The 27,278-nt window shown below is 45.2% G+C and overlaps 1 protein-coding gene across 1 annotated transcript in view; it reads left to right on the top strand.

Annotated features, from left to right (window-relative positions):
- The window catches only part of DIS3L2 (DIS3 like 3'-5' exoribonuclease 2), a 190,175-nt gene that overhangs the window by 101,603 nt on the left and 61,294 nt on the right, over positions 1-27,278 (top strand). Inside the window, exons 12-14 of the mRNA XM_080350020.1 lie at positions 10,206-10,318; positions 17,398-17,505; positions 23,437-23,670. Of these exons, the coding sequence (XP_080206146.1) occupies positions 10,206-10,318; positions 17,398-17,505; positions 23,437-23,670 (455 nt within the window). The remainder of the gene's footprint in view (positions 1-10,205; positions 10,319-17,397; positions 17,506-23,436; positions 23,671-27,278) is intronic.

Below are 27,278 nucleotides of genomic sequence, written 5' to 3'. Positions count from 1 at the left end.
GTGGCTTTTTGTTGTGTCACTAGGAAAGTGAAAAAGACATATTGCAGTGATTAGAAACAGGTACATATCCTTTCTGTTGAGCGCTTGCGGTTGCAGATTCTTTGAAATATGCAAAATATACTCAGGTCTGTGCCAAATCCAGATCCCTGCTGTGTCCCTTAACGTAATCCCGTATAGCGCTGGGGAACTGCAGCATGTACAGGATATTTTGCCTCTGCATTTAAAGTAACATGGGTTTATGTGGAGAAACACACATCACTTCCAATTTCCCCGTGCAGGGCTGAACAGAATCAGAGGGCTGGATCGCATCGCTGTTCCTCATTGAACATCTATCTTGGAATCAGTGAGACAACTTGACAGCACAGGGCTCCCCTCAGCTTGAGCTTGCTCCAAACCGATGTGGTTGAAAGGGAAATAGGCTGAGCCTAATCCCCAGACAGTGCATTAAACTGAGTGATAAGGTATTGGGGTGGAGATTAATTAAAGTTTGGATTTGATTGGAGCATTGATTGCTGGAACATAATTTGTTAAAGCGTTTGTTGCTACTTGTGAGAAGATTGGTTAAAAGCTTGGTTAAGCAAAATAGGCAGGATTTTTATTGATATTCGTATTTATTGCACTGGATTTTTGTATCAAGTATAGCTATTTCATAAAGATTCCATTCTTATCCCAAAAGCTTTATTTTTGGCAGTACACAAAGAAAGCTGTAGGGGAAAAAGACACAGGATTAAAACAATACGAAAGGTAGTTTGTGCACGGAGGACTAATCCAATGGAGACCGTGGCTACACAACATGCAGGCAGATGTGCAAATACCAGGAGAGTTACTCATAAAAGTGAATTTAGTTTCCTGCAGGGAGGAGAGATGCTCTGGGCGAAGTCGCCTTGCGGATCGTTTCAGTTCATAAATTCAGGACCTGGGACAATTCCCCAAAGATTTCGAGGTGCAGGATTTTGTCTGTTACTGCCATTTGTGGATATGGACTTAATAGTGTCTGATTGTATACGGAAGAAAAAACAACACAAAACAAAACACAAATACCTTTAAGGAACTGGGCAATGGGGAGAGGATCCAGAAATTCCCATACAGAGTGATTTAAAAGCATTTTGTCTAGGATTTCTGTTTGCTGAAATGGACCTCAGGGACCAGGAGAGTCTTTAGAGAAGAACTACAAATGATAGGTGATGACCTAGAGAAAACAGGATTTTTCAGTAAATTTAGCAAATAAGAGTCAGAAGATGTGTGAGGAAGATAAGCTTTAAAAAGGTGCAAATAGCTGGGAATAAATTCCCACCTGGTTAACTTCAGTCGTACGCTCTGTTGCGAGCAGGCAGCGAAAAAGGTACTGCTGTATATGTTCTTTATTATCAACTTTCTTAAATGACAGGATCCCCCAGAATCACTGCGCTATTGTTTTAACTTTTAATTTATTGCAATGCAGGGCTTTCAGAACCCAGCCGAACAGGAAAAACATCTTCTTGCAGCCCAGTATTTCTCGATTGTTGAATATTACGCTAGTTACACGGAAAGAGTAAAACCAGGTGCGGATGGAATTATTTTGGAAACGCTTCCAAAAATAAACAAAAAAAGTCGGATGGCTAAAAGTGAAATCTCAGCGGCCGCCTTCTGTTCTCGAAGAAGTTGAAATGTCAAGGCTGTTGGGTGGACGTACCTGTGTGTGTTTGGCCCAGCACTAAATCCCAAGGTCTCTTTGAATGCCCGGGAACGCCTGCCCAGCCTTGGGTGACTGTGTTCAGTAGAGATATCCCAAAAGGGAATGACCCGGCGGTAGAGACACGCTGGTCCCTCCCTGCTTTAAACATTCGTTTCAGGAACAGGATGACATCCTACACCCACAGCGATCGTAATTCATCTTGAAAGCTGCTGGGTGCCACTTCCTATCTCTTTAAATTCAAAGGCTGCCGATTTCCTGAAAGAGTCAGCCTCTTGAATGGGTTTTGGGATAGTGATAGAAACAATTAATGACGTGAATACCAGAAATTGTCCTTTTACTTTCATCACATTGGCTGGAAAGCTCACTGTTAAGAGACTGCTTGAGAGATCTCAGTACAATTTACCTCGGTAACTTTACCAGCAAAGAGTGCTTTCCAAGGTAGGAATCAGAGTCCACAGCCTCACAATCGTTGCCTTGGTGTCCTGCTTGACATTTTGTCTTGGTGAAGGGTTGAAGATCCATCTGCCAGGTGTTTGGGACATGCTCTGAGCAGCAAAGATTCATGTTGGTCTAAGTCATAAGTAGTCATCTAGAGGTTCTCCCAGAGATGACCACATAGCAAGTACTGGCATTCAGTGGATAAATCTGATGTAGTTGGTGTTTGTAACTCCTCTTCACTTTGCTCATCACACCCGAATCTCACGAAGAAATCAATACAATTTATAAAACCTCCAAGTGGAACTTGCTGTTTTGGCACCTCACAAAGTCTGCTGGGTGCTTGTGCAGGCACAGAGGGAATCAGCTCACCCGTGACCCTCAACATAGTAGTGGGGAGAAAACCCGCGTGGGTGGTAGTTGGGACACAGGTGCTGCTGCATAAGGAACTGTTGTGTCTGGTCTCAGTCTGCCAATGTTAGACACGTTTGATCAAAGAAATGACACTTTCTCTTTGTTTTCCATCCTTATACTGTCTATCCCCGACTGCCCTCTGCTCTGGTCTGACTCGTACTATTAAAATACTCATGCTCTGCTTTCATCTGTATTTTCCTATTTGTGTCTTGCTCAACGGTGTGAACAAATCTTTATGCAGCGTGCCTGTTCTGTTGATATCATTCTCCATGTCCTTCAGTCTGCAATTAAATGTTTTATCTTGTACATGCTGTTTAAATTCTGTCCTTCTGAGTATTTAGTGAGAGTTTTTTCCCCTCGGGAGAATTCCTTCCTTGTGTAAGTATCCAACTTAATGGTGCAGTGGAACCACCTGCACAGAAGAGCTCTTTCATTCTCCTCTGCAGTTATTACATTGGGTTTGAAGGTGTTTTTCAGGAACGGTGTAGGCAGTAGGTACAGTCTGGACGGCAGCATCTCCTGTCACAAGGTGATGAAGAGCTGATCTGGGTTCACTGGCAACCCACGGGACAGGACACTCTTGTGTTAATGTTTCTCTGCCTTGGTAACGTGATCTGGAGACCTGAGTTGTGACTGATCATCACCTTAGATGTTTCCAGCTCATGGGAGCTGCAACACCACGAGGAGGAAGATCAACCCCATGTTCCCATGGGAGGATGGACTCTCCTGAGAGCCTGGAAATGCCTCGTGCTGGCCAGGACCCATCTCTGAGCAGCCCCTGCAGGGCTGGGCAGCGTGGGGAGCACCTTCCTCGCAGGGGCTTTAAACAACAACCTTAGCCAAAGTATTTGAAACTGTGCTGAACTGATCTGGCTTGTGGTGGTCTGTGTGTAAAACTCAGGGCTCTCTCATGCACGATGCATGAAGTGCCTCATTATGGAGGTGTCCTGGTTTGTTGGTTTTTTTAGGTATAAAAGGTAGCTTTTAAACTTAAGTGGTTTTAGGGCATCGCTGAATTGATTAGCTGCTACAGACAAAAACTGTATTTAATTCACATGGAAGACTTGGTACCAGCATTTAATTTACTAATAGATAAATCTCCTCTTAATTCTGAAACTACTGAAAGAATTGCTGTTGGCACATGGAAAACTCTGGAAAGTATTGTGCTTAGGAAGGGTTCCCTTCCTAGTATGTTTTTCTGCTTCTCGTCTTCATTTGTCCTTCATTGCATTTAGTGAACACAAGAGTTTTGTTTTGTACATTACCTTGAGCCAGCCCCAAATTGGTTTGTAAAACCATAGTTGTCTGCATCACATTCAGTTGATGCCAGAGACAAAATGGCCAAAAGTCAGGGCAGTTGAGACCTGATTAAACAGTGCTTTAAAAGTCACTGCAAAGCAAGTTATTCTGATTTTAGACTCATTGATGTCCTACTTAAGAAAAAAATAAAATAACAAAATTATTATGCTTTAGTTTTGTGACATGCTTTGAATATTTCTTGGTTCTCTCAGTGTCACTGAAAGCGTCACTTTGCAACATCACTGTTCCTATTAGTAGTTTCTCAGGTAATTCCAGAAATCCACACTTTCAGGATGGGAAGAGTTAATGTTCGAAGATGTTTTTATTTCTATTTTTGTTTCCCTTCCTCTGTTTCTCACTTTGGAATAGCTGGGGCAGATCTTGGTTCTGCTAACACCGAGGATTCGGTCCATCTTGCCACTCCCCAGTTTGTGCAGTCAAATGAGAAAAGTCACAGCTTTTATTGCCTTTACATCAGCCCAGCTTCTGAAGCAAAGAAGGTAAATGTGATCTGTTAAGGCTAAAGAGTTGAAAGGAAGCAATGGTTTTAATTGTGATTTAAGAATCAAAGCAGAAGCCCAGACCCACCCAACGCTTTTGCTGGTTCCAGTTGGACACAGCACTTGTAGCAGCTGCTCAGAAGAGTCAGGGGCATGACCGCGGCTGCCTCGCCGGCTGCTACAGACCCACAAAACAGTGAGTAAGCAGAGTTCAGATATCTCGAAACCTTGGCCAGGCTGCTCCTGCTGGTCTCTCTGTGGCCGGTGGCTGAAGGGGGCTGTTTCTGAGGACATCTACAGACAACGCCTGGTAGTATGTAGGATTTGGTGGATTGTTACCCTTTAGCGATGCTTATTGTTTGTTTGGGCAGACAGGTTTTCCTCTTTTGAAGTTGTTGCAACATTTGCTAAAGTCATGTTTATGCTTGGATGGAGAAGCTGCTGCTCCGTGCCCCGGGGACTTGTCCTGCTCTCTTGAGATACAGAATCCTGGCTCCTTTTGCCAGTCTTTTCGTAAGGTTATGTCAAAGAAGAGACCTTTTGAGAAGGAAAAAGCTATCGAATGCTTTAAGAAGGTGTAATTAGTTGCAATTTGGTTGGCTAAAGGACCATCATGTGATAATTTGAAAAATTTGGTTTCCTGGTAAACAAGTTAATGGATTTATGCTCGGTTGCACTGCACTTTCAAAAAGCAGAATGGCTCTAGGGCACACAAGTAAAATTTAAGCTCTTTCCTTGTTGTTTTAAAATAAGTAAAAGAAAACACGCTGTCAGATTTTCTGAAGAACAGCTTGGCTCCCTGCTGTGGATAAGTAACCTCAGCTTGGAATTAAAGCCACCCACCTTCATCTTCAGGATCGAGAGCAGACAAATGACTCGCTTTCCCTGTGGTTCCACTTTTATTTTTATATTAGACCCTTCTCCGCTTCTCCATCTTGCTCTTTTTCTGCTTCCTCACTTGCTGTTTTGTCCCACTCAGTCGTTCTCTTTTCTCTCCCTCTTTTCTCCTCTCTCTATCCAAGAGGGACACTCCTGTCACACTTGTGGACTCAGGCATGTGTTAAAGATCTGGGGTGGCCTCTTGCTAATTCCAGCAGCTTCCCCAAGTCTCAGGGACATTTTCTGCCTCAGTGCAACTTATATTTGTTTCGTGTCCACTGCTATTACTGTCTGCAGCCCCTCTGGCCGTCCCTTCTGTAACCGAGGCCCTTTGTTGTAGACGTCTCCTTGCCCGTTTGCCCACGATAACACGAGAACCTCAGCCTTGATGAAGACACAAGCTCTACTGTAGCACTGCTGATAGCAGCGAAACGTGCATGCAGGTTAAAGGCCTCATTTGTCTCTCTTTATGCAAGTTTTTCATACTTTCGCAAGGCATTAATCTTGCTTTGCAGATAAGAACAGCAGCATGGTGCCCCCAGGGCAGGGGAGAGGGGAAAAGCTGTAATTATTTGCTGCAAGAGTTGGGTCTGGCCAGGGAACAGCCACCTACCTTGTATTACCGGCAACAGGGGGGTAACTGGCTGGTTTTTGGCTAGAGCAAACACTTCGCAATCGGCTTTGAACTCTTCTGTATCTCCCTAAATGACGGGTGAAGACAATGTGACAAATAGTGGTTAATATAAAAAAAACTTGATATTAGATTTTAACTTGACTTAACGCTCTTGCTAGTGTTTGTCTTCTCTCCTGAGAATGATAACGCTTGAAGGTGAGGTGGAAATAAAGGCAAGTGTGTATCCATGCTAGAGAATTACCTGCTGCTGGTTTATCCTTGAAGAGTTGCGTTTTTAAGTTGCACGGTCCTAAAATGTGCGTTTGCTTGAGGTATGGAGTGAACTTGCTTGCTCTGTCTCTCTGCGTTTGTGCTGGGACTGACGAGGGCTGCCGAAGACAGAGGAGAGGGCTTTGCTGCCAGTGTGTTCCAATGCATTCAACTCAGCTTTCTAATCCTGGGGCAAATACTTGATGTGACTTGCTGGGCTGGCAGTTTTTATGGAGCATTTACAGACTAAAAGGGCCTTTTCCATCTCCTCCAGCTCTTTCTTGCTAATCCTTTTTTGTTTATAATTTTCCTCGATAAAGACGGAAGAAAAGTTCTTTGAACTGTATTGTCGTAGGGAATGAGATCATCAGTGAAAAAAAAATACTAAAAAAAGGAACAGCTTGTTCTTTGTTCTTCTGCAAGGTGCCGCCGCTCTCCTTTGATTTTGTCATTGTATCAGTGTTATACACGCAGGGTTTTTGAGTGGGTTCCAATAAAGCAGATTGTCAGATGGAGGAGCTGGACCTTCCGCAGAGCCTCTGTGCGCCCAATGCAGCATCGTGCTGGGGGACACCTGCCACTCGTGGCTCTGTCACTTGGGAAGCTTCAAGAGAGGATCCAGGCTTCTAGAAGGCTGGAAGAAGCACAGGTCCAGTATATTCTGCCATTCTAGCAGCCTGCATGATGGTAGACAAGAAGGGAAATTGTCTTCCCTGTGTGCAGTGCCACAAGGGCATCAGAAACTGTGTTGTCTGCAGTGAGATGGCAACAAATCCTGTCCCTCTTGCACAGAGCATTGGCCCAAGGGGAACACTGGTGGCTGAGTGCCCAGCCCTTTCCCTATTTCTACTTACAGACCTTGGGAGAAGAGCTTCTCTTTGTAAAGGACCTCGTTATTGAGTTTTGCAATGCCACAGTGCAATTTCAAATCATACTCCCGTCTCCCATCCATCTCTGTTGCCGTGTCTCTGTATGTGCACAGAGGGGTTAGTAGGGTACAGCTGGTTAATAAGACATGTGTTGCTTGATTCTAAAGTGCATTCCCTGTTGCTGAACATCTCCTGTATTGCAGCTTTTTCGTGGTGGAGTTTGAATGGGATGACAATTTTGCACCCACTTTCAGATGAAATGGTTTCAAATCCCAGAGGTCCTGAGTGAAAGAAGCCATCCAAGCGCCTTCAGCGTTTTTCGTCACAATAAGATACTTCCTTCAGCTCTTGCTTTGATTTCAGCATATGAAGTGTCTCGTTAATCTCCTGTACATTCTTATGTAAATTCAGATTTTTTAAAAAATATGTCCCTAAACGGATAGCGTATACGTAGCTTTAGGGGTTGTTGTGCAGCTTTAGCTTCACTGTAGGAGGATTTTACATTTGGGGTGAAGCAAGTCTGTGGTTTGTAAAGTACTTGTTTCTGTAAGAAATGTAGGTTATAAAGTGTATCATGATGGAGAGAAACAAGCCTTGAAGCCTCTGTTTGCTGGAAAAGTAGATTTCTTCATCAAAATGAAGGTGGAGTAAACCATGTGTAGCAGTCTATGGTGTGTGGTCCATGTGGTGTCCACCCTTTCTCCTTTTTCTCTGCTCTCTGACAAGACTTTTTCAATAAATGAGTGCTGGGTTAACTGTCTTTTCTTTCATTCAGGCCACAATTTCTTTTTTTCCTTGGGAAATAACACAGGAGTTACAACGTGAAATTTTCCTTGTGTGACTTTGTTATAAAAATTAATGAGACTAGAAAAACTGTTTGCTGACCTGGAAGAGAATCCTGGTGAATAGTATCTATCTATCCACAAATCTCTGCCATTTTAATCAGCAAATAAAACAGGAGAGAGCAGTAGGCAGGTATTTCTGTGCAGGCTTAGGCTGGTGTTTCGTCTAATACATTCAAACGCAGAGATTTGAGAGAAGCCAGATTGGTTGATTGTTACGCTATATCTTCACGTTCTCTTGGTCTGAATTTTTTGGGGGTGATGGAGATAGAGTGATTCATACTTGAGCAAGACAAACCCAAGAGCTGCCAGTTTGCATTATGTCAATGTATGTAAGAAAATATTTAGATAGAATTTCCATTAAAAGTTCAAAAGCAGGGGGCTCATGCTGACCCCAGCTTTTAGAAGCTCTGGTGGGAAACCTGAATGAAATTTAACTCCACTCAATGTGTTTTCGTTGGCTGACTCCATGTTTTATTATCTCATGCAATGAGATCTTTCTTGGTTTGTCGATTTTCTACCGAGGACGAAAAGTTCATATATGTAACAGTGCACATATTGAATTAAAGTACCATTAAAGATATGATGTAATGACCCTCTCTCCTTTTCCTTTCGTCAATATTTGCCTGCAGGGTCAATACATTACAATATTGACTTCAAAGTATTCAATATTTTTTTACCTTTTGAGTGTGTTGGCTTCGAGTGCATGTAATATTAGACCTGTTGGTTGAACTGTTGGTCTAAGACTTACTGTCTAAGTAGTTTCAGGCTTGGATGCCTAATCCATGTAGAGCGGCTTTCCAGGCATGTGATAATATCACAACACAGCTGTAGGCAGCTTTCTGAGGTGAACCATTTAATCTGCAGCCGTTTCTCCCAGCTTCCTAACGAGTGGTGGAATTTGTCCCTTGGTGTGTGATGGGATTATTGCCCTCTCCCCCTGCTGCCGTCGTATTTACTCTCTGCAGGACCCTCCAGTGACTGTAGGTTATGTGGACGAATCTAAACCCCAGCACCCCCACCTTCCATGTGCTTTTCTGTCGCCTTTACATCTGTGCTCAGTCGAGTGCAGCTCAGAATGCGGGATAATACGTTACGTACTCAAAGTGCCGTGCAAGCGTGGCTTAGTAAAGCTAAGTTTAAATTGTTCCGCATTCAAATGCTTGCACAGGGCGGGTTGGTGCTCACTTGTCTGAACTCCCAGCTGGGACACAGGGGGCTGGGTAGTTCTAATAGGAACTTGAACCTTCTCATGTCTCCTCTTTGCCTGTCTGCATTTCCATTCCCACTCTGCTGAGATCTAGCACCGATACCCATCCCATGGGCACAGATGGGCTGCGTAACAATGGCAGCTATGAACCATTTATCCATCAAAAAAGTGGCACTCTAGAGAAATGCTTTGATAATATTCTCTGCAAGGTGTATAAACAAACAGGATTGTCACCCGTGTGGTATCTTATTACGTTGTCTTTTTAAAAAAATTAAAGAAAAAATATTTATAGATACCAAGAAGTAAGTGAATTCCTCTACAGAACCAAATGTTATAATTAGGAACCCGCTGCACTTAGAACTATTCTACAAATAAGCACCTCAAATCTAGTCTAGTCCTTCCAGAGAAAACAAAGGTCAATAGGCTTCTTTGAGGATTAGCAAACCAGAATTTCTTGGACCAAGGTACTAATTACTTCCAAAGCTGAGGGCGATTACTACTTCCAAATCCAAATGATTGCCAAAACCTCATGATAAACCTCAGTAGTACTCCTCTCTAGCCTAACTTTTGAATTAAGATACATCTAGACTGGGGTCTAATTAAAGGATAAATGGCCTGATCTGAAGGGAAGGCAGGATAACAGTGGGAATATTCTGTTTATGGAAAGCTGCACTTCTGGTCCAAAGTCATTGAAGAGTTCCCAGTCATCAGCAGCAATTTGGACTCAACCAGGGTCGAGTGGAAACAAGTGCAGCTCTGAGAACCCAAAGGTGTGTGTGACCTGATGCTCCACACCTGGGAACCCGTGTCCTGCATTGTCTGTCTGCTTCTAAGGTGGGATCCCATATTTCTTGCTTACTGTTGTCTGACAGCAAAGGGATGAGGACTGGGCTCACTATTACAAGCTCCTGGTTGGAAAGACTTCTCTGCATGGTTTTTAAGGGCTTTCACATACCCACCGCTGTGCTGAGGATTCACTCGTGTGTGTATTGACTCCGATGTTGTACCAACAGTGAGTTTGCTAGTGTGCTGAGAGACCACAGTTTTCATATCAGACGGAAGAGGGGAAAGAAGAGTCATTTTTGTAGAGGTCTAAGCATAAGGTAAAAGGCTATGGTAGTAGTGGGAGAGGGGTCAGAGTTAAACGTGTCAGCGTTTCATTTCTACCTGCAGCTTACTGGCTTCTCGTGCAATTTCAGGCAACTTCGAAGTGGGTGTTCACATCGCGGATGTCAGCTACTTTGTACTGGAAGAAACAGCACTGGATAAAGTAGCAAGTGAAAGAGCAACCAGCGTGTATCTAGTGCAGAAGGTAAGGGCGACCTTTCCTTTTTTTCTTCTGACAACTGTGTCTTCCGTTTACCGCTAATTCATTTTAAAAGTTTGTTTTCAGATGCCTGCAGTAAAAATCTGGCTGTTATTGCAGCAAACCTATAAAAATGAGTAAAGTGATGCAAACACAGGAGCTGCTGGCTACCTTGCAGCTTATGGAGAGAGCATGGGGAGATGCAGCAATTCCTGACCCTGTGCCTGTGGGCCGAGACCCGGCTGTGCCAGGACTTGCCAGCTCAGAAGCAGCTCCATGTGAATGGGGCTCTGCTGATCTGGAGTTAGTTCAGGGCCCAGAGCTCCATAGATAGAGATAAACGTGACAGATGTGAGCTGGCTCATTTGCCCCACTGTTGAGAGCTTGAAATTCGTACATCTGGTGGTGGAGGTGGAGAGTTTTGTCTTTGTCTTCGGTGCAGTGGTACTAGCTAATCCCTTCCAGAAGTGGGTGCATAGCAGAGTAGGGCATAAAGCACGCCGTGTGATCGCACATCTTGAGGTACAACAGTATTTCACAGATTTTTATCTGGGTATCCCAAATGCTGGAGAAATTTTAGAATCATAGAACAGAATCATAGAATCATTTCAGTTGGAAGAGATCCTCAGGATCATCGAGTCCAACCATAATCTAACCTAACTGTGGCACTAGCCCATGTCACTAAGAACCTCATCTAAACACCTTTTAAACACCTCCAGAGATGGTGACTTATGTCATCATGTAGTGAAAAGACATTTGAAATTGTTCAAATTTTAGTGTAATGGAATCAAACATTCAAGTCAAGTTTAAAGTTGACTTCCACACTTTAAAAGTGAACAGGTTCAATTTTATCGTTAATGGAAAGGAAGCATCCAGGTTTTTCCTGTGCCTGTGTCATTTTCAGTTGAATGTGCAGCCCATCAGATCCTGCTGGTGCTGAGCGTGCGGGGAAGCTTGGCTGTCAGTGTCCTGCGTTGGCCTGAGGCATCAGCCCCACGAAGAGGAGTGCTGAGGCATTCTCATCGGAGCAGGTTACTTTGCCTCTCCCCACACTCTCATTCAGTCAGGCTGGAGTCCATGTCTCTGCAGCCCTTTCCCAGATGGCAGCACGTGTTTTGTATAATAAATAAACATATCCTACTCGCTACTTAGGATTAAGGAGGATTCTTCCTCTCCCTTCTTGGGTGTTCACAGAGTTGCTATCTGAGGAGGGTCTTGTAATGATGCTTGTTCCATATGATAAAATGATTTATTTTTATGCTATTGAAATTGGATTAGTGGTTTGATGTCAAGCTGTTAACTTTTAGTAGCTGTTCCATAACTTTTCTTGGGTAGAAACAGCAAGTCATAGCTTCAGGGGGGTCTTCTGGTGGATTTTAGGTCTCTGTGGGTATGGATTGCTTGGAGTAACCATGATAGCAATGCAGAAGTGCCCCAGTTGGGTTGGTGGCCACCAGCCCAGCAGCTCACAGGTACAAGGACTGGCCGTGCTGGAAGATACCAGGTACCAGTGCCTTACTGTTCTCCAGGGGTGGGAAGCCATGGGAACAGCAGTTCTGGCACCAGAGCCTTCTCAGTCCCGCAGCCTCCCCAGGGACAAGCCCTCATCTTCTGCAGCGCTCTGCTCGCCCCTCTGACGCACAACTCAGCGGCTGTAGCTCGGGGGGTGTCACTGCGGGACAGCAAAGCTGGAGTCCAGCAAGTATTTCCAAGTTAGAATACGGTGGTTTGAAAGCATGTGACTATTTTTTTATTTAAAGGGCAAAGGAAGAATTTCATCTAGAAAGGAAACATTTCATGAGAAGGGGTTTGAGTTCGAAAAGCTTGTTGAATTTTCTTTCAAAGTGCTTTTTCCCACCAACACTACCAGTGAGTCTTGTACGATGCAAACATATCTATTGCCCATAATCTTCAATTGCTCTTCAACTACCTTTGCCCAGCAGTCAGAATTAGTGTTTTACCCACACTTCTGCCCTGCACAACATATAATTTAAGAGTGCAAAGTAGGTTAGATGATAAAATGGTCAATGTTTTAATTATAAGAGATGAAAAGGAGATAGGGGATGGACAAAGGAAAGCAGCCAGGCTGTCTGATACAAGATGGTATACTGACTCTTGTAGAAAATATGCTTCCCTTTGATGGAACTGTTTCCTAAGACAGCTGTGATTCTGCTAGAGGTTAGCACCGTACTAATCCTCCCAAAGAAGTTAAATAAAGCCACATATTTAATTTTCCCAAACCATGTTTCCAGAAGGGGAGTTATTGTATAATTGCTAGCAGTCTACTTAATAAAAGTCAAAAGTTTTTTGAAATAGGAGTGTATCAGGTTTTTAGAAGCAAGAAAACATAAACAGTTTCCTCTTTTTTGGCACATCTTATAGTGTTATTTTAGGTGTGAAGCAGCTCGAGTGAGAGGTCAGCCATAAATCCCTGAAATATTTTACTGGTCCTATTTTATACTGGAGATCAAAGATCGGAACTGTAAGCCAATCTTCACATTGAGTCCAAGGACTTCGAGACATTCACTTTTGACACCAGCAGGTTGTCAGGGTGTTGATGTTTTGATAATCTCAGGCTGAGTAACAAAGAGTTGCTCGACATGTGAATTCATGGAAGTGTTGATACAAGCCTTGAGCAGAAATCTTGGCTCACAAACAAATTGCCTATTTCCTTTGAGTATCTTTTAGTGTGTAAGCAAGAGGTTTGCTGAGCCCACCCTTTGTTGGACCTCGGTGTCCTCCTCCCAGCTCTGGGAGAGCAGCTGATGGAAACTCTTGGTTAATACCGTCCCTCCCCATCGCACCGGTGGTGGGAGAAGGGGTCACCCGGCAATCAACTGAACCGGTAGCCAAAGCAGGGCGCCGCAGAATGGGAGTGTGAAAATAAGGGGCTTTCCTAACCAGAGTTTGTTCCCATTTCTCTTTTCTTTGACTGATTTTTGCTATCCATTCCTTCCTTGGAAACCGGCTCCAGTGAGTCCTTTGGTGAGAGCCACCCTGGCAAACCCACTCTGAACCTGCAGCAGATGGTTCTGGTTTTAAGAGGAATGGGGAGTTTTATCATCCCAGTATGTGTGTGCTCCCTCCCACTGCCCGGCTCCCTAGGAATGAGTCTGGGGCTGGAAACTTGGTTTCTGGAAGGACTTTATCAGCCAAAGAGGCAAAACAAAACCAAGCCAAGGGCTCTCACAAGCAGGAGGTGAGATCTTCCCATGTCCAAAGCGATTCCACCATGCAGGGGAGCCAGCTGCTAAGCAGTGTGACTGACCGTGGTTACAGGCCCACGTGTCTATAACCCCAGGACAATGATGTGTAGGAACACATGAGGAAGAAATTTTTTTATGATGAGGGTAGTAAAATACTGCAACAGGCTGCCCAGAGAGGTGGTGGATGAACCATCCCTGGAGACATCCCAGGCCAGGCTGGACAGGGCTCTGAGCAACCTGAGCTGGTGAAGATGTCCCTGCTCATGGCAGGGGTGGCACTGGGGGAGCTTTGAAGGTCCTTTCCAACCCAAACTGTTCTGTGATTCTACGAGCATTGTGGGTATGAGCCTTTCACTCAAAGAAGTGCCCTTTTCAGGATCTCTTGGGCCCTGCTGGGCTTGTGGGGATAGATGATGTCTTTTATTAGTCTGACTGATAGAGAGGGATGAAAGCCAGACAAGCTCTCACCACCCAAGCCTTTCTTCAGCCGCGGTTTCTATGATACATTCATTAGAAAAGGTTTCCATTGTGAAAGCTTTTTCCCTAGCCCTGCTGGATCTCTCCAACTGCATTTCTAGAGCCAACTGAGTTTATACACACCCCTGTTCCAGTGTTATGATCCCAGTATAAGCCCAGGTGACTCCATTTCCACCTGCAGTAAAATCAAGCTGAATGATGTGATCCCCAACATAGTCACACCTGTAGCAGTTTGGTGGGGAGAGCATGCTGGAGGTGATCTCCTTGGCAGGGCTTCATTAGCTGGATTTCTGCGTGCCCTGGCACTCCAGGGCGCCTGACAGATGCTTCTGTCTCATGGCAGACGGTCAGGAGAAGGGCAAAGCATTTAAAAGATGCCGGGCAACCTCGGGATTATTTGAGGGGATGCTATGCAACCCTGATATTTTGCAAATCTGGGCGTTGAAGATGTGCTTAGGGAAATCTCCTCTTATCCTCGGTCTCCTTGAGAAAGAGGTGGAGGTAATCCTATTGCAGACGTTCCTTCTGGGCAGCCCCTGGGATAACTCCTGAAACATCTCACTCTCCAAGTGTGACACGATGGTGACATCTTTTTATGTTAAGTGCCGGGCTCGAAACTACTAAGAATCCTTTCAGCCTGTGACTGTGTCATGTTAAGGAAAAAGGGAATTAATGCTTAAACTTCTGTGCCCTGTGACAGTTGATTCTCTGTGTAGAGTGTGAAGAGGAATCGTGATGTTAAAGCAGGAGGAGGCAGTTAGCCAAGACTGTCATGATGTTGAAAGCAGGTTTCTTTTACTTCAGGAAGGTAGATAAAGCTGAAATACCTTCAGTGCAAGGTCACATTGTCTTGTGTTATGTGCGTATTTGCTGAGCCCAGGAAAAGGTTGATTGAATTCTTGCCCTCCTGTGAGGCTTCTTCCTCCATGGGTTGTGTTAAGTTACTTTGCCTAAAGTTTCTCTCCTGTAAAACAAGAGTAATGTGGGTTGATGCTTCTCTATTTAACAGTAAGTTTGTTACAGCTAATTGCTTGGTGAATGTTTAGTGCCGTAATTATGATCTGAGTTAAAGCTTTGCTTGTGTTTCACATCATTGAAAGCTCTTCCATAGAATTATAGCCTCTTGAATCCAATATTAATCCTGCTCAAGTACACTTAAAACAAGCATCCTGTTGTTTCATTCGGGCTGTTCTTCCCGGATGGGCTTTCATGTTTCATGTAGGCATTTTTCTAGTGGACTGTTATTGCTTCAGGAGATGTGAAGGGAAAGAGGATGTGCTAAGGCACAAAAATATTCAGTAAGTACAGACCATTATCAGATAATCAATGACAGAGGGAGGGAGAGAGGGGAGAGCTAGGAACTGCAGCTTTTCATTTGGGTGAAAAAGGACACGGCAGCTTTTATTAAATTACTAGCACTTTGTTCACTGTGACCTGAACTTCAGGGTCTCACGGTGGCCATGGGCGATCTTGGGCAGACAGGGATTTCCGATAGTCTATAAAAGCTATTTTCTCTCCTTTCTGGTATGGGTTGGCACCACACACGCTGAATTTATAACCCCGTGTGGTGTGGGTCCTTCCAGGCAGCATGGCAGAGCTCACGTACTGGATCTGTGAGTTATGAATGTACCGGTATTGTTAATGTACTGTTCACAAATGGAATAACAGAGTTGACGGCCTTTGTGTTGCGGGAAACAGCTTATCATAATCTGTGCCCCCGTGACCTTCCAGCCGAACCAGTGCTGCTGATTCGTGTTGTGAGTGACTCCTTGACAGTCGCGGACCGTACAGTTAACCTTTTGGCATTAATATGCACTGTAATTAGGATGGATTTATGGCCATCCTCTGATGCCAAACCACAAATGTGATTAAATATTTTAAGAGTCTTTCCTTCAAAGCAAACGGGAAATAAGAAATATGTGCACTTGAGGAGAAAATGGACACCTGAGACTGACTTTTCTTACTGTTTTGAAGAACGGTTGTTCCCGTGGCATCCAGATAGAAAATCTTATCTCTGAAATCATCAAATCAGTGTCTCGAAGTTTGGAAGAGCTGGGGTTTGCATGCCAGTTGGCTTGCTGCTGATCCTCTATTTACAAGGTGGCAGAGCAGAACAATCAAAACAGAAACCCAATTAAATAGCTAACATATTTTATGGCAACTAAGTAGAGCATTTCTCTCTGTGTTTTTATGGGATGTACCCCCCCCACTCAGAATAAACAGGTAGGAGATCATGGTTGCTCTTTGAGGGCAGTTACTGCTTCTTCACAAGTGTAAATAATGAGAAGGGAAATAAGAATGTGCAACTCTAATAACTGGGTTTGCTTCATTAAACCTCTGCTCAATGTTATCTTTACTGGGAAATAACTCAGGGGTGGTAGAAACACTTGGGGCTGCTCAGGTATGCTCTAGTGTGAATATGCTCCAAAGCTGTTGCTTTGTTGCTGTAGTAAGGTGTGTAACTGATGCTTTGGTAATTCAGTGTCCAGCAGCAGAAATATTGATTGGTTGTAAGGAATTAACACAGGTTAAAAACTCCCTGCCAAAAATTTCTGCTGGCTGACGTTTTGTTCAAACAGAGTTGAGTATAGTATAATAATAATTGTTCTCTCTCTGTTTGCAAACACCATGTTCATTAGCAATAAAACAGGTGCTTTTGGTTATCTCACCTGCATCTACACATCCCTGTCTGTGCTGCAAAGCCTGTCTTAGTCTTTATTAAGCCAAGCACCACTCCGCTGATGCATGGGAGGAGTTTCAGTTTTGCTTTGCAGGAAGCAAACTTGCATTACTTGCCTGGTTACACAGTCGTCAGTGGCAAAGAGACAGTTCCCAAATCCAAGATCTTCAGCTCCCGACTGCCAGGACTGTGTTGTTTAAGCACCGACTTTCCTGATGTGCTGAGCCTTCCTTGTTCTTCCCAGTGTCAAAATGGCAGCGGAGAAGAAGGGGAAAAGCGACCAAATTTTGTGACTGTAGAAGTTGCAGAGTGAAGCGTTTGTGTAACCAAGGGTGCAGGATGCTCCAGGATGCTCCAGCATTCTGTTCTCAGAGGGGAGCGCTGGGAATGATTCCCAGGTTGGAGACTGACGGCTCCCTGGTCCAGTGTCATTGAGGGATGGGGCTGATGCGAGTGCTGGTGGCCTCAGCAGTGTCTGCCTCTCCTTTCAGAGGACCTGAGTTACTGGTTCTGTGCCAGCATGCTGTTCACCACGTGATGTAGCTCTGGCATGGGTGATGCATCCCACAGCTATGACACGACCACAGAGAATGTGATCCTGAAGGTTTAACACATTTTCTCCTTTTGTTGAGCCTGTCTTTTACCAAGTGGTCAGGGAAGCTTGGCCACAGACAAGTCTCTGCTAAAAGCCCATATCTAACCAAGACTCCCTTCTCTTCCAGGTGATCCCGATGCTTCCCAAGCTGCTCTGTGAGGAGTTGTGCAGTCTCAATCCCATGAGAGACAGGCTGACGTTCTCTGTGGTGTGGAAGGTGACTCCAGAAGGCAAGGTACCTCAAATAGCAGGCAGTCATCTGCTAATCAGTTCTCCTTTGGTGTCCAGTCCCTGCTCTTGCAAACAGAGTGGTAAAAATGTCATCCCTTAACACCAAGGTAGACAGCAAAGGACTTGTCGGTGAATAGTGGACGATGTAGAACTGTCCCTGTGTCTTGTCTCACTGATGATACCATGGAACTTCCAACTGGAATGATCTCGCAACATGGTGGGAAAAGGAAGAATATTTGTATGAATCTCAGGAACAGAATTGCCTGCTTCTTGCTAGGTCACCCATCCATTTAATGTTGTACCTCCAGCAGCAATTCAAAGCTAATGCTTTGGGTGGGACAAGCTGTTGCCCCCTGATTCCAACCCTGCCGTGCTCTCACAGGCAGTTGTGCAGTTTGGTGGATGTGGGCAGTATCCCTTTGTGGCCTCTCTGGTAAAACAGACTATTTCAGCCTCTTCAGAGCTGCTAATTACGTCGATCCAAATAAAGCACGATGGCTCTTCAGCACAGGCACAGCTCCATCCTCTGCGTGTGCTATTTCCAGGGGACGGCTGCAGATCCTGCCTGTGTGTGCAGCAAGCTGCCCCTCGCTCCCTGCCAGCTCTCCCCGGCTCTTTGCTTCTCTGCCTCTTCTCTCCCACACTTTGTAACCCCGACATTCTACTCTTCGGTGATGACAGGGTCCCCTTGCTAATCGAGGAGGGCTCAAGACTGCCAGTACCAGAGGACTCTCCGATCTATGAGAAGTTCACTTTTTGTACTCAGAATCAGTTTTCTTTAACCAGTGTTTTGCTTGTACACCACTCTCTCTGTGGAGAGTATTTCCTGTGCAAATTTGGTAATTTTTCACAAAGATTAACTTTACTCCCTTATTATTGTCCCTGCTGCTCCAAAGGATACTGAATGTTGTTTTGTGCATTAGTAAAATAGAGTTGCAGTCCTATGTCTCCATTACGCCAGCAAGTCCCTGCTCTGGCACCAAGGTGAGTTTTATTTGTTCACTGTGAAAAGCGTTTCACTTCCTATAGCGACAGCATGATTGCTCACAGGGCCTTTTAATAGTAGCTACTTGGTGGGCCTTTTATTGACTCTGAGTGGTCTTTGAACAGCCAATAAGCAAGTCGTAATTAAAATAAGCTTTTAATTAAATCTTACTTCTCGTCCCCTGCAATATATACATTATTTGCTTTTCAAACAGTGTTTAGACCAACGCTGTCTGACTAATGAGGAAATGGAGGAGCTGCAGCATCTGCCTTTCACCTGCCCAGGGAGCTGGTCCCTGCAGGAGCTGTGCCCTTGGAAAGCACACTGCCTATGGCCATCTGGGCAAACTGCTTCTCCTAGGAGCCTTTTGGGGCTGCAATCAGAGTGGAGGTCACTTGATTTGAAAATCGGGTGAGGGCTGGAGAAGAATTTACTCCGTCCAAGAGGAAAAGCAGTTGTAGGGTTTTTGCCCAGCAGGTCATTCTTGTCAGAGCTTATCTGTGAGTTGGGACAGAATGTGTCTCCTGTGTTTCTAGGTGTCACTCTAGCCTAATCGCAGTGTAAACAGGATCACCTGCTCTCCAGGCTCTGCTGGGTGAACGGGAGGTGTGTCAAAGGCCCCCACATGGCCTTTGAACCTCAGCCAGTGGTGGGAAGCCATGAGAATGCTGACACCGAGGACGGGACATTCCTCGGTGGGGGATGAACGGGGCCGAAGGGCGCTTGGTCGCACCCCGAGTGCACAGCAGCGCTGTAACCTTGGGCTTGCAAAGCGGAGCCCAACTGCACCGCTGGAGGTGGGACCCGCTCTGAGCCGCCGCTGTTACTGTTCCGAAGCAAATAAGTCTAGAGCTAATGCATCTCCCAAGGAAAAGCCATGCAGATTCCTCACTTGAATGTGACTATTGATAAGTTGTTGGAGTTTTTAATTCTTTTTTCTTTTAAAAAAATAATGCCAGGCTCAGCCCCTTCTGGGAGACAGGCACTTTCTTGTTTCTATTGCTTTTCGGTTCTGAAGTTTTTATCTTCTAGTTTTCCATAAACACAACAAAATATTGCCTGTGCAGCGCTCCACAAAGCTCAATGGACTCCAGTGGGATAGTGTGACATGATCTGAGAGGATTTTCCAAGGGCAGAGGCGTTAACCATATTGTAGCATCTGTGCTGTTCTTCAGAAGCAGAGCTGGGCGTTTATAGGAACAACGTAGCACGTTCTTGTTCAGATGCAGTCAACAGAAAGATATTTGAAAACAAACGATGCGACTCTCCTTATAAAGTTATTGCCTGCTGATGTTTGAAGCACAGCCCTGCCGGTTCCTTCTACCAGTGAGGAAGAGAAATTGCTTCAGTTTGAAACAACCTTTACAAACAATGTGTCTTCCAGGCTCAAAGCTGTTGTCATCAGCCAGGACGTGTTATGGACACTGCCTTGCATAGGGAAAGTCCTCAGCCTCACGCACAGCTATGTCTCACCCTCAAAGAGACCCATACCACAGGGACAGTGCTGATGGGAGGGTTTCCACTGAGCCGTGCTGATTTTCGTCACACGATGTGCTGGGGACTACAGTTTTTTCTCCAAAGTAACCCAAGCTGGGTAAGGGAAGCTTTAACTCTAGAAGTATCTCAGATAGTGGTACTCTGCCTGGGGACTGGGTGCACCAGGTTTGCTGTGATGGGGTAGACCTTGCAAACGTGGCTTGTGGGCCGCTTGTAACCTCCCAGTCCCAGTCCATAACCCCCAGGCACTGCTCCTCAGCTCTGCTTTTGCCCACCTCTCAGCTACTGGTACCTGGATCAGCCAGGCTTGTGGCCTTTCCCTGTAGAAGCGAAGCTTGCCCATTCCGCTAGTGGGCTTTCCAAACCAGGGACAGGAGGCTGTGGTTACCCTAAGTCTGCTCAGATGGCCGCTGAAGGCAAAGACAGAGGGCATTTCCAGCAAATACTTGGACGGAATTAAGTTGGGTGCAGAGTTAAGTTAGTGTGCCCTGCAGCAAGGCTGAGTCTGGCAGCTCTGCTCACTACACACAGGGATTACTGGACTGCACGGGGCAAGATACATCCAAAACGCCATTCCTTGCCTGTCTGAAGTGTGTTTAATGCATCCAGGCAAACTTGGTGAGAAGGTGTTTATTGGGTACGTTAACAGGAGACCTCTCAGGGTTGTCACTGTCCAGTTTACACCTGTTAGAGCCATTGCAGAATGGAAATTGGACGCTCTGCATCACGCTGCTTGGTTGCTTTTGAGAGACCAAGAACAGAAAAAAGGAATTGGGAAAACAGAGAAATGAAAGAAGTTTAATGTCTGCTAGTAATGGGCTGCCTGTCCTGACACTTTGCCCTGAATGTAGCCTGCCTGAGATTTGAAATTCTAGCTATATTCTGGGAGGCCAATATGCTGCATCTCTTGGCTTGCAAGGAAGGAGTGGAGTTCTGCAATATTTGGCCTTTTCTAAGGAAGCAGAAAAATGAGATTTTGTTGAAAGCTTCAAGTTCAGACAGCGAAGTGGAAATCTGGTCTGTTGCCTCCTGCAAGGGACAGAGGAGCTCTTGGGAAGCCAGTGGCAGAAAGCACCATGTAGCCCCAGAGCTGGTGTTCAGCACTAACCCAGGGCTTGGGGAAAGTGCTTCTCTTTGGAATTACCCTTCTGGTTTGTGCCCAGTCTTAACTCTTTAACATGCACGTACATGATGGAATTGACTCACTTTATAAAGTACAATGAGCGTGCTTTCCAAACACAAAATATTTGGTGTAGCATAGTACAACAGTGAGGGCTGTGATGGGGGAGACCTCCAGAATGAGGGTCAGAATTGCTAGTGACCTTTAATGCAGAAATTAATAGCTGGAGATGGAGGAACTAGCAGGGAAATAGAAGTTGTGTCTCAAAACAGTTGAACAGCAAACTGAAAGAGCTGCCTCTTACAACTGTAGGGTCTGTAGAAGTGCTCAACTCAAATGAAGGCTGCTCAGCTTTGCTCCGAGATAATCTCAACAAGGGATGACCCCTTTTTGGTGCCTGGGTACCATCCATGCATTACTGAAGTCTGACATATCTTTGTTACCAACTGATCTTGAGCTTGCTGGAAGTGGATCAGTTAAAGAGCAGTGCAGCCCCTTCCACACTACAGATCATGCTCACTTAATATCAGGAGGTTTTTTGAGTCCAGCAGGTTTCCTCAGATGTTGCTGACCTGCCAGATATGGATCCTGCATCACCGCAAGAAACTGGACCACATTTAACAGGATGCAGCAGAGTGTAGAGCAGATGCTGCCAGCACTGTCACAGCATCTCTGTCCAGCTTTGTGACTTTCTCTTCCTTTTTTTTCTCTTTGGAAGGGGCGCACAGAATAACCACGAGCTGAGGGTCAGAGCAGTTTACATTGCAAGACATCACCTGCTGCATCTCCGCTATTAGGACATGTTCTAATTAGAGATGAGCTTAAACGCCCTGTGACTTTCAGAGCTCTGAGCTGCTGAGTTACACTGCACGTTTGTTCTGTGGGGCAGAGGTAGGCAGCAAAGGTATCTTGGGGATCAATCCTTTTATTATAAGAAGAGGGTTTGCCTTTCTGAAGCAATGTCCTTGCTGAGTCTGTCTAACAGAGAGCTGGCTGTTCTCCCCGGACACCGTCACTTGCAGAATTTACCTTGTTCTGTTGTGCTGATGAAGGGGTGAGGTGACACTTGTAGCTAAGGCAGAATTACAGTTCTCCGTTCATTCTCTGAGCACTTGAGCTCTGAATGGTTTATCACAGGCTGCAGCCATCTCCAGAGCCCTCATGCCAATGCTCTTGACTTTTCTGAAGAGCCTTCTGCCCTTTGTCCTTCTGTGCTTTCTCACTGGCTTGATGAGCTTTTGGGCTCTTACGTATCTCAGCTGAAGGTAGATTTTCCTTTCTGCTTTAAGAAATAATTCTGAATCGCTGCTTCTACGTTGGTAGTCTGTTACAGAGTTTAAAATGGGAGTGGCCTCTGGTTTAAAATAAAACAATTTTATAGATGATTTATCAATCATTTTCCTCTAGATTCCAAAATAGTTCGGAAGCCCAGAAAGGCTTGAGTTTGGGCCTAGGACCATAGACACGATCAGAGCAACAAGTGGTCAGTGACTGGTCATCTCTCCTCCAGACCCACCGAAGTCCTACTCAGACACTTTCACGAGTGCTAATCAGACACTGGGGTTCCTGCAGTACTCCTGAAAACAGTATTTTAGGGCCAGCCCCTCGTGCCCTGCTGGCCATGCTTTAATTGAAGAGGCGGAATGTAGTCTGCTGTGTTTTAGATAGGGGATCCTTTCTTGCATGTGTGCATCTGCCTATTGCCACTGTTGCACCCGGTAACCTTTGAGTGAATCATAGAATCATTTTGCTTGGAAGAGACCCTCAGGATCATCGAGTCCAACCATAACCTCACTCTAGCACTAAACCATGTCCATAAGAACCTCGTCTAAACACCTTTTAAACCCCTCCAGGGATGGTGACTCCACCACTGCCCTGGGCAGCCTGTTCCAATGCCCAACAACCCTTTCCATGAAGAATTTTTTCCTAATATTCAATCTAAACCTCCCCTGGCGCAACTTGAGCCCATTTCCTCTTGTCCACTTGCTACTTGGGAGAAGAGACCAACCCCCTCCATGCTACAGCCTCCAACTGCTTTCAGCTTCTGGGTGGGCTGTAGTTCTTTGAGCTCTATGAAAGAGGGAAATCAGGTAGAGGAGGGTGATCCAAGCAGTTCCCTATGTATATGCACAATACATTGTACATATACATGCTCCTAGACACTAGAGAATCTGTACGGACAAAAGGCCTGATGTTCCCAGTATGAGATCTTCACTTGAAGATCATGGTCAATTCCGAGGTCTGGCGTCATTCCTTCCAGTGTTTGTACAACTTCCCAAGCCTTTGCGCACTGGATAAGTCCTCAAATCAATTAACATTTCCCAATTTTGCAGATCCTTGACGAATGGTTTGGGCGGACAGTCATCTGCTCCTGCGTGAAGCTCAGTTACGACCACGCACAGAGTATGATCGAAAGCCCCGGGAAGGTGTTCTCATCTGAAGAACTTCCCCCTGTCTCCCCTCAACACTCAGTAGCTGAGATACAGCAAGCTGTGCTGAACCTGCATCGAATCGCCCAGCACCTCCGCAGACAGCGCTTCATCGATGGTGCTCTGCGCCTGGACCAGGTGAGTCTTGCCCTTGTCGGGGGCTCCTGCTCCACAGTTTCATGTTGTGCGCCCTAAAGGTTTCATCATCAGTCTGAAAACTCAAGGGGGAAAATAGGGCTGAAATAGAAAGGCAGATTTGTGCACTAGTGTCATCTGAAAAGTGGCATCAAATGATGTACCGAAAGCACTAAGTAAAGTAGGATCAAAGGAAAAAAAGTTCCTATTTTTTAAGGAGCGTTCCATCTTCCAACGTTTTCAAAATCCTAAAACCCTGGTGGAGTGGGTAAGTAACTTACACTGTGAAACACATCATGATGGTGTCATTCATTATCAGGCAGCTCAGATATCCTTAGTGCACTTTTCACTGTGAAAGGCTTTTTCTTCACATTTATTTCTGTGCTTGCAATACTCACGTTTTCCACATCTTTCATAGCAGTTCTCTGGGCAGGGAAAATGACTGTATGTTATCTAAGTTAATGCTTATAAGCATTGGGTGTGTTTCAGAGAAAGAAATGCTACTGAGGAGGCTTTCTGTCTGGGGCGATTTAAATAATCTTGTATCAGTTGTCGTAGTGTCATTTCTATTTTACAAGTAGATCCAGTTTTTTTATATTATCACAGCAAAAATACTTTTACATTTGAGGTTCAGCTTCTCAGAGGTGGCTTATGACAGTTTTTGTGGATAGGAGGTTCCAGTAATTTACAGAACCCCGTGGCCTTCCTGGGCAGGAGACAAAATAATCTCTTAATGTAAGGAAGCTCCATTGTTTCATTTTGCAAAATGAACATGAGTCAACATAAGGATATTGCTGAGATATGTAAACAGGACTATTGTATGGAAGAGGTATGTTGTAACCCTTCCATTTTACTCAGCATTGTAACGTTGCCTCCAGTTGCAGGAAAAGTCTAATTTTAGAGAAATCATTGGAGAGCAACAAGAGCAAGAAGTGTCTATAATCTGTGACCTTCCCCAGCAGAGCACATGGCTTAGTCTGGCAAAGCTGCTGTGAAGAGGAGACAGTGTGCTTTTCACCATGTCCACGATGGACAGGATGAGACATTTGTATCTTGAGTTTCAGTAGAGAAGGTTGCGGTTATACTTTAGGATAAACTTTCTGGTGTAGCATTGTGGTGTCTGAGGCTATCTTGCCTACATCTGTTGTAGGAGGACTGGTTAGGCACACGTAAGTGACCCTGGAGCAAGGACATTTGCTCAGGGTCCCTTCTTGCTCAAAGGAAATAATTGTTCTTAAAACTATATTCAAATACTTTTTGGAAATCAGACTCCCACTTTGAAGTCACGCAGAATTTTCTTAAAGCTCTTTTGGAACAGAGGCCTCCCTCTTTGAGATTTATCATACAATGGCTAGTAAGCTGGGCTTTTGTTCCCAGGCATGCTCTGAATGCTAGAGAAACATAACAAACCTAGCCCTTGCACTTGATGAACTGGGAAGCCTCGGAGATGCCTGGGTTGCAACAACAGTCCATGGTGACTGGGAGCTGTGGCCCAGAAAGGTCACCAGTGGCATTGCACAAGTCACACAGTGCAGTGCTGAGTGGTCACTGCATGTGCCTGAGTTGAGTACCTGTTGTTAACTAACCTCAGAGAAAATACGTTTTAAAACAGCTGTGACATTTTCAATGGGAAGGTTTGGCCAGGGTAGCATCCTGCTCCAGTGATACCCTGTAAAAGATAAGTGGTGTTTTGTTTTGCTCTGTGCTGTTACAGAGGAACCATTAAAGAGAACGTATTGGAGCATCATTTGTGAGATGAAGGTTAAAATACACTGCTAAGGGCACCAGAGAGAGCTGATTTCTGCTCAGCCTTCTTCCTAACCAACGTGATAAAGTGAGTTATGTCTCACAAGTGGCACTTTATGCTGTGCAGAATCTCTCTCCCCTGGCAAGGGTGTCAGAGCAAAAGTGATGGTCTTGGAGAAGGAAGTATATTTTAGTTCAAGGGACACTTCCAACATACTTACTCTTTTCAAGTACTGCCTTGATAGTTGCGTTTTGATAAACTACACCATCCTCAGCACATGGAGAAAGCATTTACTGTAAGGCCTGAGCACGAGCGGTATGTGAGGGATGGGTGTGTGGATGTGGTCAGTGACGTATGGCTGGACAAAGCCATCTGTAGCTTTTAATAGAAGGAGATGAGTCCCTCTGCCTTTGCTCCTCCACTTCCCTGAGTTCCCATGGACTCAGATGTGCGCTGGGTCTGACTTCCAGCCCCAGGCGAGCGAGCGAGGGTGGGTCCGAATGGGAAACACACCTTTCTAATCGCTGGACCTCTCACTGATTTCCTGTTGAGTAATGTGAGTCCTGAACAATGGAAGAGAAACTCCAGCAGGAAACGAGGGGCAATGAATTATCAGATTCCAAATAAATATGTGAGCGAAGGAAATGATCATCCCACAGTCTTATGGGAGAGGGTGGCTGGGCAGGGATGACTCCTGCGCTTTTTTTCCCAAGGGATGCGAGCCCTCTTCTATACATTGCATTATGTTTGAGAAACTCTACCTTGGGGTCACTCCTGATTGAACAGTGATACCTTTTTATATTTTACTTCCACCCAGCCGTATTTCAACCTGATATGCTCTCGTGCTTCCCATTGGTATTAAAAAGATCATTGTGGGAAAATTCTCCCATCTTGCTTTGCCAGTGGCCGTGGTGACCTTGGGCTGGTGCTCTCCCTGCCTGCCTCAGTTTCCCCTTTGAAATGATACTGCTCTCCCCCATAGCATCCTGATAACTGAGGATTTATTCCCCAAAACTAAGAACATCTCTCTCATGAAGCCGTTTGTGGGCATAGATTTATAACAGCAGAAATACTGGTTGGCCAGGGAACACAGGATGGCTCCGGTCAGATGCAGCAGCGTCAGGCTGGCTGTGCCGTGGTGAGGGGAATGTCTCCCATTTGAATGTCGCTGCTGAATTTTTATGACCTAGTGTGAGAGCAGCATCTGCTTGCCCATGGGTTTATTTTTTAGCAGTAATTTTAGAAAATGAAGATTGTTTTTTTTTTAAATAACTTGGAAATTACTAATCTGGGTCGCACGGAAGACCTTGAGGTAGCACACGGTCCTGAAAGCTTAGGATTTGTGGGTTCGCTGTCGGTGTCTATGTATCTCTTTGGGGCTGTGTCATGTTGAATTCCTGCCCCAGTTTAGTCCTGGCCATGGCAGCCCACACCCCTGCCACTCTTTGTCCCAGTTCCTTTCGTGCCTCTGTAGGTGAACCCTGCTGCATTGGACCTCGGGTCTGAGGACCTTCTTGGCAACTAGAGCCACACATCTGTCTCTACGTGGGATCTTGCTGTCCCCATGGGCCCCTTTTGTGGCTTTTTCCCTAGAATATGGTTTCCTGTGCTGCCTGCTGGCTTCCGAGCTCCAGAAGACATCTGAGAACTGATTTTTAGAAGTTCAAAGTCTTTGCACCTTCAGCAGCTGAGGAGCTTATGAAACTTTGTCCACACAGCCAGAGATTAATGTATTTCTTTTCCTTCTCGTTCGGAGCTGCAGCTTTTAGATGTAAAGGCAAGAGGTGCTGTGCACTGTGGCTTTGTGAAAAAACGTTCAGATATTTACAGTATTGTCTTCCCTGCCGCCTCCTCGCTGCCCAGG

The sequence above is a fragment of the Nesoenas mayeri genome (assembly GCF_963082525.1).
Source record: "Nesoenas mayeri genome assembly, chromosome: 9".
NCBI lineage: Eukaryota > Metazoa > Chordata > Aves > Columbiformes > Columbidae > Nesoenas > Nesoenas mayeri.
Note: the sequence above shows the minus strand (reverse complement) of the source record. Positions and strands in the feature narration are given on the sequence as shown.